This window comes from Oncorhynchus tshawytscha, linkage group LG25 (assembly GCF_018296145.1).
Source record: "Oncorhynchus tshawytscha isolate Ot180627B linkage group LG25, Otsh_v2.0, whole genome shotgun sequence".
Classification (NCBI taxonomy): domain Eukaryota; kingdom Metazoa; phylum Chordata; class Actinopteri; order Salmoniformes; family Salmonidae; genus Oncorhynchus; species Oncorhynchus tshawytscha.
In genome coordinates, this window is record NC_056453.1 from 17,215,679 (window position 1) to 17,234,975 (window position 19,297).

The 19,297-nt window shown below is 45.8% G+C and overlaps 1 protein-coding gene across 5 annotated transcripts in view; it reads right to left on the reverse strand.

Moving 5' to 3' along the window:
- Positions 1-1,702: 1,702 nt before the first annotated feature.
- Positions 1,703-19,297, reverse strand: part of LOC112224772 (transmembrane protein 94) — a 30,297-nt gene continuing 12,702 nt past the window's right edge. For 4 of the 5 annotated variants that reach the window (XM_042306030.1, XM_042306032.1, XM_042306031.1 and 1 more), the window contains exons 10-30: positions 18,773-18,889; positions 18,622-18,678; positions 17,157-17,261; positions 12,285-12,461; positions 11,639-11,848; positions 11,209-11,518; positions 10,929-11,102; positions 10,635-10,737; positions 9,611-9,819; positions 9,256-9,437; positions 8,887-9,102; positions 8,677-8,776; positions 7,254-7,362; positions 6,865-7,054; positions 6,717-6,794; positions 6,452-6,537; positions 6,278-6,359; positions 4,229-4,487; positions 3,504-3,597; positions 3,174-3,344; positions 1,703-2,935 (exon numbers count right to left, since the gene is read on the reverse strand). In XM_042306030.1, the coding sequence (XP_042161964.1) occupies positions 2,863-2,935; positions 3,174-3,344; positions 3,504-3,597; positions 4,229-4,487; positions 6,278-6,359; positions 6,452-6,537; positions 6,717-6,794; positions 6,865-7,054; positions 7,254-7,362; positions 8,677-8,776; positions 8,887-9,102; positions 9,256-9,437; positions 9,611-9,819; positions 10,635-10,737; positions 10,929-11,102; positions 11,209-11,518; positions 11,639-11,848; positions 12,285-12,461; positions 17,157-17,261; positions 18,622-18,678; positions 18,773-18,889 (3,102 nt within the window). In that variant the 3' untranslated portion in view covers positions 1,703-2,862. The remainder of the gene's footprint in view (positions 2,936-3,173; positions 3,345-3,503; positions 3,598-4,228; positions 4,488-6,277; positions 6,360-6,451; positions 6,538-6,716; positions 6,795-6,864; positions 7,055-7,253; positions 7,363-8,676; positions 8,777-8,886; positions 9,103-9,255; positions 9,438-9,610; positions 9,820-10,634; positions 10,738-10,928; positions 11,103-11,208; positions 11,519-11,638; positions 11,849-12,284; positions 12,462-17,156; positions 17,262-18,621; positions 18,679-18,772; positions 18,890-19,297) is intronic. The other variant, XM_042306035.1, reaches the window with a different exon arrangement.

A 19,297-nucleotide genomic window follows, 5' to 3' on the forward strand; every position in this document is an offset into this window, starting at 1 on the left:
CCATGTTCATTATCTGGCTAAAAGGCTGGGTTATAGAGTAGCCTTGAGATTGCTTGCTGAGAAATGCTTAGTGTGTTTCCCTAGGTTCCCCATATTGACTTGAATCCAATTTCCTCCAGACATCACCTGATGGTAGGTGTTTTTCTCGTCTGGTATTGGGATACTCTCCTCGGGCAGTGTTTCCCCTATATGCATTTTCTTTTTATTAACACTACCGTTCAAAAGTTGTGTCACTTAGAAATGTCCTTGTTTTAAAAGAAAAGCACATGTTTTTGTCCATTAAAATATCAAATTGATCAAAAAAACAGTGCAGACATTGTTAATGTTGTAAATGACTATTGTAGCTGGAAACAGTTGATTTTGTTAATGGAATATCTACATAGGCGTACAGAGGCCCATTATCAGCAACCATCACTCCTGTGTTCCAATGGCCCGTTGTGTTAGCTAATCCAAGTTCATAATTTGAAAAGGCTAATTGATCATTAGAAAACTATTTTACAATTATGTTAGCACAGCTGAAAACTGTTGTCTGATTAAAGAAGCAATAAAACGGGCCTTCTTTAGACTAGTTGAGTACCTGGAGCATCAGCATTTGTGGGTTCGATGACAGGCTCAAAATGGCCAGAAACTAACTTTCTTCTGAAACTCGTCAGTCTATTCTTGTAATGAGAAATTAAGGCTATTCCATGTGCGAAATTGCCAAGAAACTGAAGATCTGGTAGAACTCTGTGTACTACTCCCTTCACAGAACCGCGTAAACTGGTTCTAACCAGAATAGAAAGAGTGGGAGGCCCCGGTGCACAATTTAGCAAGAGGACAAGTACATTAGTGTCTAGTTTGAGAAACAGATGCCTCACAAGTCCTTAACTGGCAGCTTCATTAAATAGTACCCGCAAAACACCAGTCTCAATGTCAACAGTGAAGAGGCGATTCTGGGATGCTGGCCTTCTAGGCAGAGTTCCTTTGTCCAGTGTCTGTGTTCTTTTGCCCATCTTAATCTTTTCTTCTTATTGGCCAGTCTGAGATATGGATTTTTCTTTGCAACTCTGCCTAGAAGGCCAGCATCCCAGAGTCACCTCTTCACGTTAAGACTGGTGTTTTGCGGGTACTATTTAATGAAGCTGCCAGTTGAGGACTTGTGAGACTGTCTGTTTCTCAAACTAGACACTAATGTACTTGTCATCTTGCTCAGTTGTGCACCAGGGACTCCCACTCTTTCTATTCCGGTTAGGGCCAGTTTGCGCTGTTCTGTGAAGGGAGTAGTACACAGAGTTCTACCAGATCTTCAGTTTCTTGGCAATTTCGCGCATGGAATAGCCTTAATTTCTCATTACAAGAATAGACTGACGAGTTTCAGAAGAAAGTTAGTTTCTGGCCATTTTGAGCCTGTCATCGAACCCACAAATGCCGATGCTCCAGGTACTCAACTAGTCTAAAGAAGGCCCGTTTTATTGCTTCTTTAATCAGACAACAGTTTTCAGCTGTGCTAACATAATTGTAAAAGGGTTTTCTAATGATCAATTCGCTTTTTAAAATGATAAACTTGGATTAGCTAACACAACATCCCATTGGAACACAGGAGTGATGGTTGCTGATAATGGGCCTCTGTACGCCTATGTAGATATTCCATTTTAAAAAATGGCAGTTTCCAGCTACACTAGTCATTTACAACATTAACAATGTCTACACTGTATTTCTGATCAATTTGATGTTTTTTTTAAGTGGACAATGTTTTTTTGCTTTTCTTTCAAAAACAAGGACATTTCTAAGTGACCCCAAACTTTTGAACGGTAGTGCATCATCATTTTTGGGATGATAAAATATTTTCAGTGTAAACTTAAACGATTAAAACCATATATAATGTATGTAGAAAAGATAATGGAGCAATATTTTTTTTTACTTAGATCATCTTTGAGGATTAACAATCACCAAAATAAAACTAGAATATAAAATTCCCAAAATGTCATGGCTTTGATTTTGTTATAGTTATCGGAGTCACTCAGATAGCGTAAGAACATGGCATGAGCCATAGGAAATTATCTTTAAAACTGTAAAATGTTCTCTCCGCCCCATGGCAAAATTGCAGGAAATTTGCTTTAAAACCGCTAAATGTTGCCTCTGCGGCCAAGAGGATGGCCTCTAAATCCACACCATTGGCCACGCCAACTAGCCCCCCACGTTTACTTAGCCACCGCTGCTGAAAAAAATCCTGGGGGGGAACCCTGTCTGGTATTGGGGCAAAAGAAAGGAGGAACATGCTGAAGTGTGATAACCCCTATGTGATAGTGAGAGACAATATCATAGAACAGTGACCGTGGGAGAGCGTACCCCCCATCCCTAAGCAGGAACTACAGTAAATCATTCCCCAGGCCTTCAATAACGTTCCACAATATTATAAATACTTCTCAGTTTTTGTTTGCCTTTCTTTTAAAAGTAAAAAAAAAAAATGCTTTGGGATCTTTCTTTTATAAAAATAAAAAAAATTATACCATAATACAATTTAAACAAGGATCCCCCCCCACCCCAAGAAAAGATTGGATTATCGCAGTGATAAACCACCCAGCATGTGTAGCAGTTTGGTTGAGGTTAGCGCTACCTGCTAGGAGCCAGTGCTTTCGGGCTGAGGTGGGTTGAGTGCTCCTGGGTTTAGGTCAATGGGCACTGAGGAGGAGTGCGATTATGAGCTTGAGGTAGAAGTTCCCCTCAACCACAGATCTAGGATCATATTACCCTTTCTCCAATCCTAACAAACAAGAGGGATGAGAAACGATCTGACCCAGTGTCAGCAGTTAGAACCAACTTCAAGGGCTGATTGGTTCCCAGCATGTATTGCCACGCCCCTCTGTTCATTGTCTGAGCCAATCAGAAGGGAGAGTTCATCCCTAGTTTGGTCTCAAATTGTAGCTTCTGTCTCTTCTGGTAGCGAACCCTCACCCTGCAGACAGAAGGAATGGACCGATCAACACATAAGAACAGTTTTTCGCCCCACATGACTATTCCTTCTCTAATCCTCTTCTCTCAACCATTCGGTCATCCGCAATCTTCTGCCTTTCTCTCCCTCTCATCATACCACTCCTACTCTACTTGCATAGTTAAATAAAGGCTAAATAAAAAAATAGACTCATCCTTTCCCCTTCCTACTTCTCTCCTCCCCTCCCCCTCCTCCATCTTACCGTATCTCGTGTAGTTTGACAGCCTCATTGAGCAGCACCACCACCAGGGAGGACAGGGAGACAAGTAGCCAGGCCAGCATGGGGATGTCCTTCAGGTCAAAGGTCAAATTTGCCAACCGGTCCTGCCACAGCTGGTAGTCCACCGTGGCCTGCACCAACTGACCCAGCAGACTGGAGGTGGGGAGGAAGGGCGGAGAACACCGAAAGACTGAGTAAAGAGTATCAGTTGATGCCAAAAAAAGCTGAAACTTCTCTATTGCAGCTGCCTTTTAATACTTGTCAGAAACAGTTAGGCTACACACACAAACAGAAACACACACACACACTTACACAACGGGGACAGTGAGGCACCACCAGGTGTTGCTGAAGGGGTTCTTCTTCCACAGCGGCTGAGAGCGATGGACATAGCTCAGAGAGATGACCACTGGGAAAGGAGGGCGAGAGAAATGGAAAGAAAAGAAAACGTAAAGATAAAGGCATGAATCTTGGCCCTCTATATAGGGCCCTGGTCAAAAGTAGTTCACTATATAGGAAATAAGGTGCTATTTGGGATACAACCGGACTTGATAGATGCAGGGGTGAGAGTGACACAGAAAGCTCCTCCTGCCTCCCGGGTGGCGCAGTGGTCTAAGGCTGTGCCACCAGAGACTCTGTGTTCGAGCCCAGGCTCTGTCGCAGCCGGCCGTGACCGGGAGGTCCATGGGGCGATGCACAATTGGCCCAGCATCGTCCGGGTTAGGGAGGGTTTGGCCGGTTGGGATTTCCTTGTCTCATCGCGCACTAGCGACTCCTGTGGCGGGCCGGGCGCAGTACACGCTAACCAGGTCGCCAGGTGCACGGTGTTTCCTGCGACACATTGGTGCGGTTGGCTTCCGGGTTGGATGCACGCTGTGTTAAGAAGCAGTGCGGCTTGGTTGGGTTGTGTTTCGGAGGACGCATGGCTTTCGACCTTAGTCTCTCCCGAGCCCGTACGGGAGTTGTCGTGATGAGACAAGATAGTAACTACTAACAATTGAATACCCCCCCACCAGCCCAAAAAAGAAAGCTCCTCCTACCTGTGTGCAGGGCCAGGAACCCAGCCATGACTTTCTGAGTGAGCAGCAGGCCGTTGGACAGCTCCCTGAACCAATGGGGAGCGTCCTGAGCCGAACTGACCCTGAGGATATCACTACAGCTGATGGTGGTGTTCTCTGCCATGGTCAGGTTGTTGGCCCTCAGGCAGACCTCGTGCAGCGTGAAGCCAAAGCCCAGGAGGTAGGCACACACAGTCAGGCCAAACCTCAAAAGGAAACAACCCAGGAAGTAGTTCTGCGTCTGCAGGAAGTAGATATACACAAATCTAAACGTTAAAAGGAATGCCATGGTACACATGTCATGATTAAGATAGATAACACACATCTGATTCAGAACGAGAAGAGGTGAAGGGAGCATATTTGGAGTTGGCCAATCATGAAAATGAATATAAACTTAGCATAGTCTAAAGCAGGGCTCTCCGACCCTGTTCCTGGAGAGCTCCCCTCCAATCCTGTTCCTGGAGAGCTCCTCTCCTGTAGGTTTTCACTCCAACCCCAGTTGTAACTAACCTGATTCAGTTTATCAACCAGCTAATTATTAGAATCAGGTGTGCTAGATTAGGGTCGGATTGAAAACCTACAGGACAGTAACTCTCCAGGAACAGGGTCAGAGTGAAAACAGGGTCAGAGTGAAAACCTACAGGACGGTAACTCTCCAGGAACAGGGTTAGAGTGAAAACAGGGTCAGAGTGAAAACCTACAGGACGGTAACTCTCCAGGAACAGGGTCGGAGTGAAAACCTACAGGACAGTAACTCTCCAGGAACAGGGTCAGAGTGAAAACCTACAGGACAGTAGCTCTCCAGGAACAGGGTCAGAGTGAAAACCTACAGGACAGTAACTCTCCAGGAACAGGGTCAGAGTGAAAACCTACAGGACAGTAGCTCTCCAGGAACAGGGTCAGAGTGAAAACCTACAGGACAGTAGCTCTCCAGGAACAGGGTCGGAGTGAAAACCTACAGGACAGTAGCTCTCCAGGAACAGGGTCGGAGTGAAAACCTACAGGACAGTAGCTCTCCAGGAACAGGGTCAGAGTGAAAACCTACAGGACAGTAGCTCTCCAGGAACAGGGTCAGAGTGAAAACCTACAGGACAGTAGCTCTCCAGGAACAGGGTCGGAGTGAAAACCTACAGGACAGTAGCTCTCCAGGAACAGGGTCGGAGTGAAAACCTACAGGACAGTAGCTCTCCAGGAACAGGGTCGGAGTGAAAACCTACAGGACGGTAACTCTCCAGGAACAGGGTCGGAGTGAAAACCTACAGGACAGTAACTCTCCAGGAACAGGGTCGGAGTGAAAACCTACAGGACAGTAACTCTCCAGGAACAGGGTCGGAGTGAAAACCTACAGGACAGTAGCTCTCCAGGAACAGGGTCGGAGTGAAAACCTACAGGACGGTAGCTCTCCAGGAACAGGGTCGGAGTGAAAACCTACAGGACAGTAGCTCTCCAGGAACAGGGTCGGAGTGAAAACCTACAGGACGGTAACTCTCCAGGAACAGGGTCGGAGTGAAAACCTACAGGACAGTAACTCTCCAGGAACAGGGTCGGAGTGAAAACCTACAGGACAGTAACTCTCCAGGAACAGGGTCGGAGTGAAAACCTACAGGACAGTAACTCTCCAGGAACAGGGTCGGAGTGAAAACCTACAGGACAGTAACTCTCCAGGAACAGGGTCGGAGTGAAAACCTACAGGACAGTAACTCTCCAGGAACAGGGTCGGAGTGAAAACCTACAGGACAGTAACTCTCCAGGAACAGGGTCGGAGTGAAAACCTACAGGACGGTAACTCTCCAGGAACAGGGTCAGAGTGAAAACCTACAGGACAGTAGCTCTCCAGGAACAGGGTCGGAGTGAAAACCTACAGGACAGTAGCTCTCCAGGAACAGGGTCGGAGTGAAAACCTACAGGACGGTAGCTCTCCAGGAACAGGGTCAGAGTGAAAACCTACAGGACAGTAGCTCTCCAGGAACTGGTCTAGTGTACAGTAATACGTCTAAAACCGGGCCGGTGTGGGTAAACTACAACACGTACCTTTCTGGGGATGGCATCTTGGTTCTTCCCCGTGGCCACGTTCATCACAGAACTTTCTGGTGGCTTTCCTAAGAACGACACACTGCCAACACAACACACATAGTTATCATGTGTAATGCTGTTCGACTATATAACATTTGAGTTTGAAACCCATATGGTTAGTAGCAGTGATACCTGAGCAGTGGACAGCTGAAGCAGGACAGCCAGAGGAGATCAGTGATGTTCATGGGAGGTGGGAGCTGGGCGAGGCAGGCCAGAAACTACACAACGGCAGGGAAACAAACAATGCTTGCAGAAAATATTCAGCTCAAACTGTTGCATCCTCAGCTCTTTTATGATAGAAAAAATAAAATAGGCTGTTATGAGAAACTGGGGTGATAAAAAGAGCATTAGTATTTCAAGAATTCGAGGCTAAGGACAGTCATGTTCTCTCTCTCACCTGGATGAGGACCAGGGTCAGCTGACACTGCAATAGGAACAGGAAGCTCTTGCGGATGCCGTACGTAGTGTGACGCGCCTTGAAGGGAATCATACACGTAAAATAAATATATTGTATCTCTGTGTGCGTGCAAGTGTACGCGTCTCACCTGTTCTATGAGTTTGACCATGCTGACCGACTCCCCCTGGTGGAAGGTGACAGAACAGGCCAGGGTGTTGAGTTGACCAGAGAGACTGAGGGGAGACAGACCCTCCACCTCCCCGTTCAGGCCTGCTCCTGTCGCGTAGCCGAACGTCTCCCACGAACACCGCGACGGGTACAGGGGGTCCAGGGCGATGCTGGGGGAAGGACAGGAGGTTTTGTTGTTATTCATCTTTGTTTATGAGGAACGGTATTGTGACTTCATAATTTCATTAAGGCCTGAAGCAGTTGTGTTATAAGGTTGTAAGTGAATGTATGGACGCACATCTTAGACTATTTATAAATTAACTAGGCAATCGCTGCCGTGTTTGTGACATGCGTTTGTTCCACGTGTACCTGAGGTCGCTCTGTAGGAAGAGGCAGCTGTTGCGGAAGTTGGCAGAGCTCCCCAGGCAGCACGTCACCTCTCTGTTCTCCTGCATGATCTTTATCATCTCACACATAGCTACACACACACACAAAAAAAGATTCAGAACAATCTCACACACGTACAATGAGCAAAAATATGAATCTAACAATTTAAGATTTTACTGAGTTACAGTTCAAATACGGGAATCAGTCAACTGAAATAAATTCATTAGGCCCTGATCTATGGATTTCACATTACTGGGAATACAGAAGGTAGGGTCGTGGATCAGAAAACCAGTCAGAATTTCATTTGACCGCCATTTGCCTCATCCTTCGCATTGAGTTGATCAGGCTGTTGATTGTGGCCTGTTGAATTTACCCCACTCCTCTTCAAGGGCTGTGCCAAGTTGCTAGATATTGGCGGGAACTGGAACGCGGTCGTACACGTCAATCCAGAGTATCCCAAACATGCTCAATGGGTGACATGTCTGGTGAGCATGCAGGCTATGGAAGAATTGGGACATTTTAAGCTTCCTGGAGTTGTGTTCAGATCCTTGTGACATGGTTGTATATTATCATGCTGAAACATGAGGTGATGGTGGTGGATGAATGGCTCGACAATGGGCCTCAGGATCTCATCACGGTATCTCTGTGCATTCAAATTGCCATCAGTAAAATGCAATTGTGTTCGCCTGCCCATAACATAATCCCACCATGGGGCACTCTGTTCACAACGTTGACGTCAGCAATCTGCTCGCCCACAAGTTGTCATAAACGTGGTCTGCGGTTGTGAGGCCGGTTGGACGTATTGCCAAAGTCTCTAAAACAATGTTGAGGCGGCTTATGGTAGATAAATTAACATAAAATTCTCAGGCAACAGCTCTGGTGGACATTACTGCAGTCAGCATGCCAATAGCACACTCCCTCAAAACTTGAGACATCTGTGGCATTGTGTGACAAAGCTGCATATTTTAGAGTGACCTTTTATTGTCCCCAGCACAAGGTGCACCCGTGTAATGATCATGCCGTTTAATCAGGTTCTTGATATGCCACACCTGGCAGGTGGATGGATTACCTTGGCAAAGGAGACATGCTCACTCAGAGACGTAAACAAATGTGTGCAAAAAAATCAGAGAAATAGGCTTTTTGTGCTTACGGAAAATTTCGGGGATCTTTTATTTCAGCTCATGGAACATGGGATCAACACTTTAAATGCATATTTTTGTTCAGTGTAGCTGTAACAAGCATAGCTACATTGCAAATCTTGAGATAAAATAAACTTAAATACCATGATCAATTGATTTGTATATTAAAAACATAGTAATGTCTTTGTACCAAATACTAAGCATAGTCTAAAGCAGAAAAGGTTGATTCATGTACGTGAAGTGAACTGTAATACGTTCTGACTCACTCTCTGGGGTACAGTCGGTGAAGAGAGGCACCAACAGAGGCACGTTGTCAATGTTCTTCAGGTGAGGACGAACCTGGTGGATACCACGAGGTAGCTTCGCCTAGAGAGAGCGAGAGCGAGAAGGGTTAGCAAGAAACAGGTGTAAGTCACAGTTGAGAAGAGAAAACGAGAAGAAAAGAGAAGGAAAGACAAACAGTATTTGTCCTGTACTCTGTTGCAGTCCTCCAGGAAGCTGGGAACATCAGCAGTCTCCTCCTCTGGTAACAACGGCCCCTCTGCCTCATCTCGGGAGTCTTGGTGCAGGTCATCATGTAGGGAGTCCTGGCCTGGGCTGTTGGGGGCACCGTCACAGGGACTGTCCCTGTTTGGGGTCAAAGAGATGTGACAGTTCCACCCTGTCTCCAGGCCCATCTTCTCTGCAAACACCTTACACATACACAGGAGAAACAGACAGACAGGCAGATTGTCACCATTGTCGTCAGCTTTACCGTCACAAACATCTCAGAAAACACACCGTACTGCACCACATCGTCACCACCACATCGTCACCACCACAAACATCTCAGCAAACACACCGACCTTGCTGCGTAGTTCGTCCTCCATGGAGAAGTAGACAAAGCGTATGCAGGCGGTGACCAGAGCGTCTATGAGCCTGACGGTGTCCAGACGAGCCTGGAACTGGGAGGACACCATTCCCATGAAGATCTGACCACTCAGAGCCTGAACACAGTCATCCTTCTCCACACCTTCTCCTATACCCTCTATGGAGATGTCAGGGGAGAGAGAGAAAAAGGAGGGGGACAAAATATGAAAATAAATATAAGCAAAAGTCACACTAAGGTACAACACAAAACACATTGTAAGTGTAGCTGCATCATCCTCTCTTCCCACCCTCTCCTCTCCCCTCATCCCACCCTCTGGACTCCTCCCTTACCATCAGAGCTCCAGGAATTCCTGCGGGAGTCGTATTTGATAGGGGTGGTGGAGGGCAGTTCTACCCCAGAGAAGAGGTTGGGTCCGGGGGCTAGCTCCACACATTTCCCATTGAGCTGGTTGGACAGGGACACCTGCATGGGCTTGTAGGCAAAGGCAGAGCAGTAGCCCGACAGACAGGCACGCTGGTAGAAGTCCAAAACTTTCTTCCTGTAGGGGGGTAGCCATATAAAGAGTGAATAATGCATGAAGGCCTTTATGTTTATTGTGGTATAAGCAGAATTCTATATAATTCCAATGCAAGAACCCCCCAAAATTGTGCCCCCTCACTGATTTCAACAGCCCCCTTATCCTGGTGCCGGGTCTGCTCATTAGGTTATTATAAGGCTGCGATAAGGCTGCGATAAGACTACACAAGGCTGCGATAAGACTACACAAGGCTGCGATAAGACTACACAAGGCTGCGATAAGACTACACAAGGCTGCGATAAGACTACACAAGGCTGCGATAAGACTACACAAGGCTGCGATAAGACTACACAAGGCTGCGATAAGACTAAACAAGGCTGCGATAAGACTAAACAAGGCTGCGATAAGACTACACAAGGCTGCGATAAGACTACACAAGGCTGCGATAAGACTACACAAGGCTGCGATAAGACTACACAAGGCTGCAATAAGACTACACAAGGCTGCAATAAGACTACATAAGGCTGCAATAAGACTACATAAGGCTGCAATAAGACTACATAAGGCTGCAATAAGGCTGTGATAAGACTACATAAGGCTGCAATAAGGCTGTGATAAGACTACATAAGGCTGCAATAAGGCTGTGATAAGACTACATAAGGCTGCAATAAGGCTGTGATAAGACTACATAAGGCTGCAATAAGGTTGTCATCAGGCTGCTATAAGGTTGTCATCAGGCTGCTATAAGGTTGTCATCAGGCTGCTATAAGGTTGTCATCAGGCTGCTATAAGGTTGTCATCAGGCTGCTATATGGTTGTCATCAGGCTGCTCTGACCTGTCGGAGCCAGAGAGGGGATAGATGTCAGATCCGTCCCAGACGTCAGTGCAGGCCTCCAGGATGAGGTCAGCTGAGCCGTGAGACAACATCTGGACGTTATCTAGGGGTGAGAGGTCAGGGGTCACAGAGGTGCAACAAAACAATTCCAAGAAAGAGGTCAAGGCTAAAAAAAGAGGGTAAGAGACGGAGAGAGCGAGTGTGAAACCAGAGAGATGGAGTGAAAGTGAGCGAGAGGGAAGAAAGACAAAGAATAAAAGAGCTATAGAGGAAGAAAACGCTAGCTATTCTCACTGGAAGAGGAGTCTCTGATGAAGAGGGAGATGAGGTGGCTGATGGGAGGTTGTCTCTTGGTGAAGTTGTGTAGGCGTCGAGGGACAGACTCCTTGGCCTTCTCCCCACAGGGCAGCTGGTACAGAGCTAGGTGGTTCTCCTGTTTGAACAGCTCCCTCGCACCGGGAGTGAACCCTGAGAAACACACGAGAAGAAAAAGAGTGGAATAGAAGGGGTCAGTGTGTGTGTATGCATGCGTGTGTAGGTGTGCATCTCTTCCCTTCCTTCTCCTCATCCTCACCTATAAGCCTGGACAGCTCACACAGTCCCCAGGGCACGTGGACGGGCAGCACGGCCCCATGGCTTTCCTGCAGCGCCAGGTTACTGAGGTGGTCGGAGAAGCGGCAGAGCTGCTGGGTGACGCTGGCGTTGCACAGGTTGAGCAGGATGTTGAGGCCCAGGGGCTTGAGGCTGGGCAGGTGGCACTGCCAGCCCTGCTCGTCGAACTGGATACTCACCGGGTTCTGCTGGTCCTGAGACAGACTCAGCATCTCCAGGTGGTAGTCACACACGTAGTCCTCCGCGTCGTTGTCACAGCAACCCACCATGTCCTGAGAGAGGGGTGGCGAGAGAGAGACATGGGAAAAAGGAGGGGAATGAATGCTGTGCTGTAAGATGGTGATGACAAGAGATTGATATATTGTGTGTGTTTGTGTGAACGCGCGCCTTACCTGTTCAGGGCCCTGGTCCCCTCCCTCGGTGTTGTGGCTGAAGCTGACATTAGATCCTGAGGGGTGTTTGGTGCGTGTCTCCTGCGCCTGCCGCCGAGGCTGAACTGTGTCTTCGGAACGGCCGGTGTCATGTGAAGTCTCACTGGGCTCATGCCCGCCCCCCATCCCATCCATCACTGGCATACACAGCAGAGCCTCCCCCTCCTGGGTCTGACAGATAGGATGACCAGCCAAATCAGACTTTCAATCACTGAAAAGATTCTATCAACTGTCAAAACGTGTCTCAGTCACTACCTCAGATGCTTTAAAGGAACTAGATCATGGTCTCACGTCAGATAACGCGACGGTCGTGTCGCGTTAGAACGACTCCATCTGACGGAAGACAATGGAAACTAGATACTAAAAAAGAGAGCAATTCTATCATCATTGACGTTCTATATTCTAGTACTACAGGTTTAAAATGTCACTTACAGGAACTCGTAGACAATAAGAGCCCTTATAGGTAACCGAACGATACATCTGATTTTAGTGGGCAAGAACAGGAGAAGATTAAGAGCAATTGATGAAAAAGTAGCAATCTACAGACGTATACCCCCAACTACCCCAAATATACACCTTCTTGTCTACTCAAAACACAAAAACGCACCTCGTCACGGTCATCGTCAGTCTCCATGCGGCAGAAGGAGTTGACAGACAGGTCGTCTCGCAGGTCTTGCTGACTGTCGTTGTGAGGCGGCTCCACGCGACCACTGAAGAACAACACGGTCTCTGGACTGGGGTTAGGCCAGGATAATACACCCTGTTTGTCCACACAACACAACACCTGGTGAGAGAGAGAGAGAGTTATACCCGTGTTCATTTCGACAACGAAAATATTCATCAAACACCTTCATTGCAGTGGCAATTGACAGGACGATAACAGTCCTCAACTGGCAGCTTCATTAAATAGTACCCGCAAAACACCTGTCTCAATGTCAACAGTGAAGCGGCGACTCCGGGATGCTGGCCTTCTAGTCAGGGTTCCTCTGTCCAGTGTCTGTGCTCTTTTGCACATATTAATCTTTTCTTCTTATTGGCCAGTCTGAGATATGGCTTTTTCTTTGCAACTCTGCCTAGAAGGCCAGCATCCCAGAGTCGCCTCTTCACTGTTGACGTTGAGACTGGTGTTTTGCGGGTACTATTTAATGAAGCTGCCAGGTGAGAACTTTTGAGACTGTCTGTTTCTCAAACTAGACACTAATGTACTTGGCATCTTGCTCAGTTGTGCACCAGGGCCTCCCACTCTTTCTATTCTGGTTAGGGCCAGTTTGCGCTGTTCTGTGAAGGGAGTAGTACACAGCGTTGTACCAGATGTTCAGTTTCTTGGCAATTTCTCGCATGGTATAGCCTTCATTTCTCAGAACAAGAACAGGCTGACGAGTTTTGTTATTACTATTGCTGCCAAGGGAATGCCTGACAGCTTGAAAGACATTTTGGACACTACAGTGAAAATGGTTAACTTTGTTAAAGCAAGGCCTGTGAACTCATGTATTTTCTACAGTATGCAATGATATGTGCAGCGACCATGTAACACTTTTACAACATACAGAAAGAAGTGCGCTGGTTATCAAGGGGCAAAGTATCGACTTCTTTTTTTTTACATTGAGAGACGAGCTTCAAGTTCTTATTGACCATCATTTTCACTTGTCTGACCGCTTGCATGATGATGAGTTTCTCACACGACTGGCCTATCTGGGTGATGTTTCTTCTCACCTGAATGATCTGAATCTAGGATTACAGGGACTCTCCACCACTATATTCAATGTGCGGGACAAAATTGAGGCTATGATTAAGAAGTTGGAGCTCTTCTCTGTCTGCATTAACAAGGACAACACACAGGTCTTTCCATCATTGTATGTTTTTTTTTGTGTGCAAATGAACTCAAGCTTACGGACAATGTCAAATGTGATAGGTGCTTCGCTGAGTGAGTTATCCCTTTCATGCCCTGCCTCCAGTCCACTTACCGATATCTGAACAAGAGAGCCTCATCGAAATTGCAACAAGCCGTTCTGTAAAAATGTAATTTAATCAGAAGCCACTGCCAGATTTCTGGATTGGGCTGCGCTCAGAGTATCCTGCCTTGGCATATCGTAAAATGCTAATTAATTACTTAAAAATCTTACAATGTGATTTTCTGGATTTTTAGATTCCGCCTCTCACAGTTTGAAGTGTACCTATGATAAAAATTACAGACCTCTACATGCTTTGTAAGTGGGAAAACCTGCAAAATCGGCAGTGTATCAAATACTTCTTCTCCGAGCCGATGACCTCATTTCAAGATGGCTGCTACCTACATTCCAGTTAATGTTGAGAAGCATAAACAAAATACGTTGATGCACACCAAAAGCCGGTACTCCACAGATCATGAGGATATCTTAAATTGTCTGCCTGTGACCAACCATTAGTGATCACCAGCCCCTAGAGTCAAAATGTTTATTTTACAAAACGTTTAGGCTACTAATTTGGAGAAGCTTAGTTGCCGTGACTAGACAGTCACAAGGAATTTGACTACTTACGACAAAACTTTGATTATAATATAGCTACAGCATGTCAAGGGGCAGGGCTCCAGACTATGACCCTTTAGTAGCATTTTGTGACCTTTTGACTTGGCTGTACGAGTAAAACTATTTATTTAGTCTCATCAGTGCGATCTGAACATTCATTATAAAATGGTCACCTCACTCAAATGTTTCAAAACTTGATTTGGTCAAACAGAAAAGTGCATCATCTTCATGACTCCTGTAATGAAAGTGTCTGCCCAGCCCATGGGCCTGTTCCGCTGGGACCTGCTGCTGCGATGAGCGAGCCACTCTTCCAGAGATAAAAAAAGGCTTGTGATTATATAACATTTCAAAATCCATTTGTGACAAATACATAGCTCTGGAAGCAACAGTTGTTCTCAGCTTTCTGTGGGTATAATTTTAAATTTGTCATATCTTAATCTTGAGCTCAATAGCAACTATTTTACAACTAATATATTTGATATGGCTTTAAGATCATAGCGTCAAGATCATTGCCTTTGATATTAGTGCACATAAAGATCAGGGTTTCCTTAGCCCGAAATAGCCGGCTTTTGGCCAATATTTATTTTGTTGAGAAGACAATACATAAAATCGCAGCCAGCCAATTGTCGGGGAGAAGGAAAAATCCCATCGCAAAATAATGCTTTTTTAGCCTATTCATTGATGGAAATACCGGTCTTTGTAAATACATTTGACTGGTCAAACTTATCGGTCTATAAGTTAATTTGCATAATTTAGTAGAAGTAAATTGGCACGTGTACAGTATATTCGTTATCTTATTTGTGCGCATACAGCATTCAGATGGGGCTTCCGAGTGGTGCAACAGTCTAAGGCACTGAATCTCTGTGCTAGAGGCATCACTACAGACCCTGGTTCGATTCAAGGCTGTATCACAACCTGCCGTGATTGGGAGTCCCATAGGGCGGCGCACAATTGGCCCAGTGTCGTCCGGGTTAGGATTAGGCCGTCATTGTAAATAAGAATTTGTTCTTAACGGACTTGCCTAGTTAAATAAAGGTTCAATATATAGATATATAGATATATTTTTTCAGATAAGAGCATTTGAATGGAAAATCTGTCAAACAAGGCGAGAGCTGTCTGAAACCTGAACGTTTTAATACACATTATGAGGCATGTCTTACCATGCTTCAAAGTTGCCTATCAGATCTCCTCTTTCTACATTTCTAACAGATATCTCTGTCACATGAAAACGCTGTCATGTGCCTTCTGACAATGTTGTTTCCCACTAATTCTATTAAGGAATGAACATTCACGAGTAGCCTAATGCCTTGTGCGCATTGCTGTGCATAGAATGCCAAGAGATAATACTTCCAACACTTTAAGCTAAATGTTCTGATCTGTTGCACTTACCTTTTTTAAAATGTAGCTTAGGCCTACTGGTTGAATTTGGGATCTGTCCTCCCACAACTGTCCCAGAGTCTGTTTGGAATAGGCTATTTCTTTCTCGACATGCTGACCAATAGAATAGGTCAACTTTTCTACTATGGGTGAACAGTAGATTGACAGGCTAGGTATTTTGCTGTTTGTTACTTGTCTTGTTGGCTGAGGGAAAGTAAATGTGGACAGTTAATATAACATCTTCAAAGTGCACATCAGAATTCGGTAATGTTCTGTCATTCTGAGCACCATGGGTAGAGGGCTATGGGTAGAGGTTACACACCCAATGTCTATCGGCCCGGGTAAGTTCAAATGTTCCTGGTCAAATGTCCCGCGCCACATTTTCCTAATGCAAACCCTGATAAAGCTGGAAGCAAATTAATCTCCATTGAACAAAATTCATAAAATTCTGGAACCCTATTTTAAAATTCTAATATAACAATACCTTTTCAACCAACAATTCATGACAATCACTGGATTAGGTTGTACATCAAAACATACTGGGTTATGCTGTTTGGACATGTCAGATGAAAATATATTTTTTGAAAAGCATACCATCTCAGTAGTCTATTACATAGTCAAAAGCACTATGAATGACTTTATTGAGGTGATTAAAAAATATATATATAGTGTGACACCACAGAAAATAATTGGTGGGACCAAATCATGGGCTGGTGACAACCAACTGAAAAAGTCAGTGGCAACAGTGTCACCAAGAGAACATGTTAGTTTGGAGCCCTGTCACAGGGTGTGATTTTTTATCAGCTGCAGAGTAATGTGTTCTTCTGCCAATTTGGCTGTTGTGAAGAGAATCCGATACGATATTTCTCTCCCCAATTTCGTCACATTCAATTGGTTGTCTTGTCCCATTGATGCAACTCCCGTACGGACTAGGGAGAGGCGAAGGTCCTGCATCCTCTGAAACACAACCCCGCCAAGCAACACTGCTTCTTGACACACTGCACGCTTAACCCGGAAGCCAGGTGCACCAATGTGTCGGAGGAAACACTGTACACCTGGTGACCGTTGTCAGCGTGCATGCACCCGGCGTGCCACAGGAGTTGCTAGAGCGCGATGGGACAAGGGCATCCCGGCCGGACCAAACACTCCCCTAACCCGGACGACTCTGGGCCAATTGTGCTTCGCCTCATGGGTCTCCCAGACGCGACCTGCTGCGACACAGCCCTGTATCGAACCAGGATCTGTAGTAACGCAGATAGCACTGCGATGCAGTGCCTTAGATCGCTGAAGCACTCGCAATAGGATGTTACGGAGAAAAATATGTCGGCAGGGTGGGAAACATTTATTTGATTGTTTTCGTACCTATAACCCCCTCTGAATTTTTTTTTTTACTAAACTAAATAGACAAAATAATTATAAAAAGAGTGCCAAAATGAACACTGTTATACACACACACTGAAGAACAACACTGTCTCCGGACTGTGGTTAGGCAGGATAATATACCATGAATTGTCAATACAACACCGTGTGAGTGTGTGAGTGAGTGTGTGTGTGTGTGTGTGTGTGAGTGAGTGAGTCACACACAAACTAGTACTTACAGTGACAGAGCCGAGTGTGTGTAGCAGGCTGGAGGTGTAGCAGAGAGTCTGGGATTCTCCCCTCAGCACGCCCACCAGGTGTCTCCACACACACCGCAGCATCTCCTGCACACACACAGTTACGCCTCATCACATTTACACCCACTACTGGAAAAAAAAAGATAAACAAGTCATAGTTGACCAAATTTTACGTTTGTCAGACATTATAAGAACGCAAAACTGGTCTGATGTTGAAAGGAGTGCCCAACCCTCAACAGTGCTTGTGTAGATCGCAATCCGAAATGAATGGTGAAGATTAAACGCAGGAAGACTGTCATTACACTCCTCAATCAAAAAACCTGCTGAAATTCCAAAGACTGAACACTATTGACATATTGAAATCCATAATGTCTTCGAAAAGTCAAGACTTGCTGCTAAGGCGATTGAGTCGAGCTGCTACCATAGTATGGGAGGACAGACTGCAGAATTACAGGCTGCAAGGTTACAGACTGCAGAATTACAGGCTGCAGGGTTACAGGCTGCAGAATTACAGGCTGCAGGGTTACAGGCTGCAGAATTACAGGCTGCAGGCAGAATTACAGGCTGCAGGGTTAGATGAAGCACATGAAATAGCCTTTATGCTCGGTTGCAGTCAGTAGCATCTATTCTACAGCATATATTCTACTAGCTATATACTAGTGGCAAAGTGGGAAAATAAATCATCTCAAGAACACCTCAAACATTGAGGTTTTGGAACCTCAATGCGAGTAAAACACAGCATTGGTAGACGTCCTTTAGATGTCTTGAGTCTGACCTTACACTCTCAGATGCTTCCTTTCCTTAACTCCTTTCCTTATGAAATCATATTGCGCCCACCAATTAGGTCCTTTTCAGATTAGTGTTCATCAAGTAAGGCACTTGAGGAAAGGAGGGTGTTTTGAGAGTAAAAGGAGACAGCTAGTGGGGCTGATTTTCCCATCATGCATTACAAGCAGGCGGGCAAAGTCGGCAGTGACAGGCTCAGGGTAGGGGCCAATCCAGAACCAAGCTCAAGCCCTTCCCCTTCTAGGAGGGAGGGGGCTGGGGGTTAGTCCATGACTGGGCCAATATGTCAGTAGTGCAGCAGGGGTTGGTGGGGACTGGGGTTGGTGGGTGTCGAAGCGTTACGTGATCAGGTGAAGAAATGGTATGAGGACAAATTACCAAAACAAGATTAGTCAAATTTGCCCTCCAATCGGGGAAGATCTGATTGGCTGACAAATAGAACTGATAAAAAGATATCGTCATGCCAGATGAAGAAAATCAACAAAATAAGAGAAACAATGCAAAACTAAATATGTGATTGTAGTACTAAACTCGAACAACTAAAGAAAATACGTGAGGGCGTGAGCTGCGTACAGGGTTTCATGGTGGGCGGTGCAGTGGCGAGAGCGGGCAGCGTGAGGACAGGGGGAGGGCGAGGGAGCTGAGAGTTGAGAGTTTATACCTGGGAGGACACCACTTCAGTGTAGCTGCTTAGAGTGTCCTCAGAGAACTTAGCAAGCTGGGGTGAGAGAAGAGGCTAGTTAAACCACACAGGAGCCTCTCTGTCTCTCACATGGCACGCGAGTGTGTGTGTGTGTGTGTGTGTGTCTCACCAGGCCAGTAGGAGAAGCTCTGCTGGACTCAGCCAGGACACTAGCCTCTCCATAGGCATTGACCAGCACCCACATGACAGGAAACAGCAGGGGAAGGATGGGCAGCACTCCCATCAGCTGGAACACACACAACACTTACTACAATAAGGAGAATCTGCTATATCTTATTGCACATTGTAGTGGAAATTTCCTGTATTACCAAATCACAAGAGAGCAAACCACACACAAGACAGAGTTATCATAAAGTCCATCTTTAATTATATGAGCTCCATCACAACCCTGTGACTCTCAGATCAACTCAGTGTCTATAAATGAATTCTCTGAGAGTCCTTACACATCGCAACTGAGATCCTTTATAGCAAAGACACACATATAGCCAGACAGCATTATCGTTCAGCTTTGGTCTCCTAAACTATATTCTTATCTCACTCTTGGTACCACTCAGAAACAAAAACACTTCCTCTTCCAATGGCATATATCAAATACACCCCCTCCTGGACAAGATCACAGAGAGACAGTGACTGG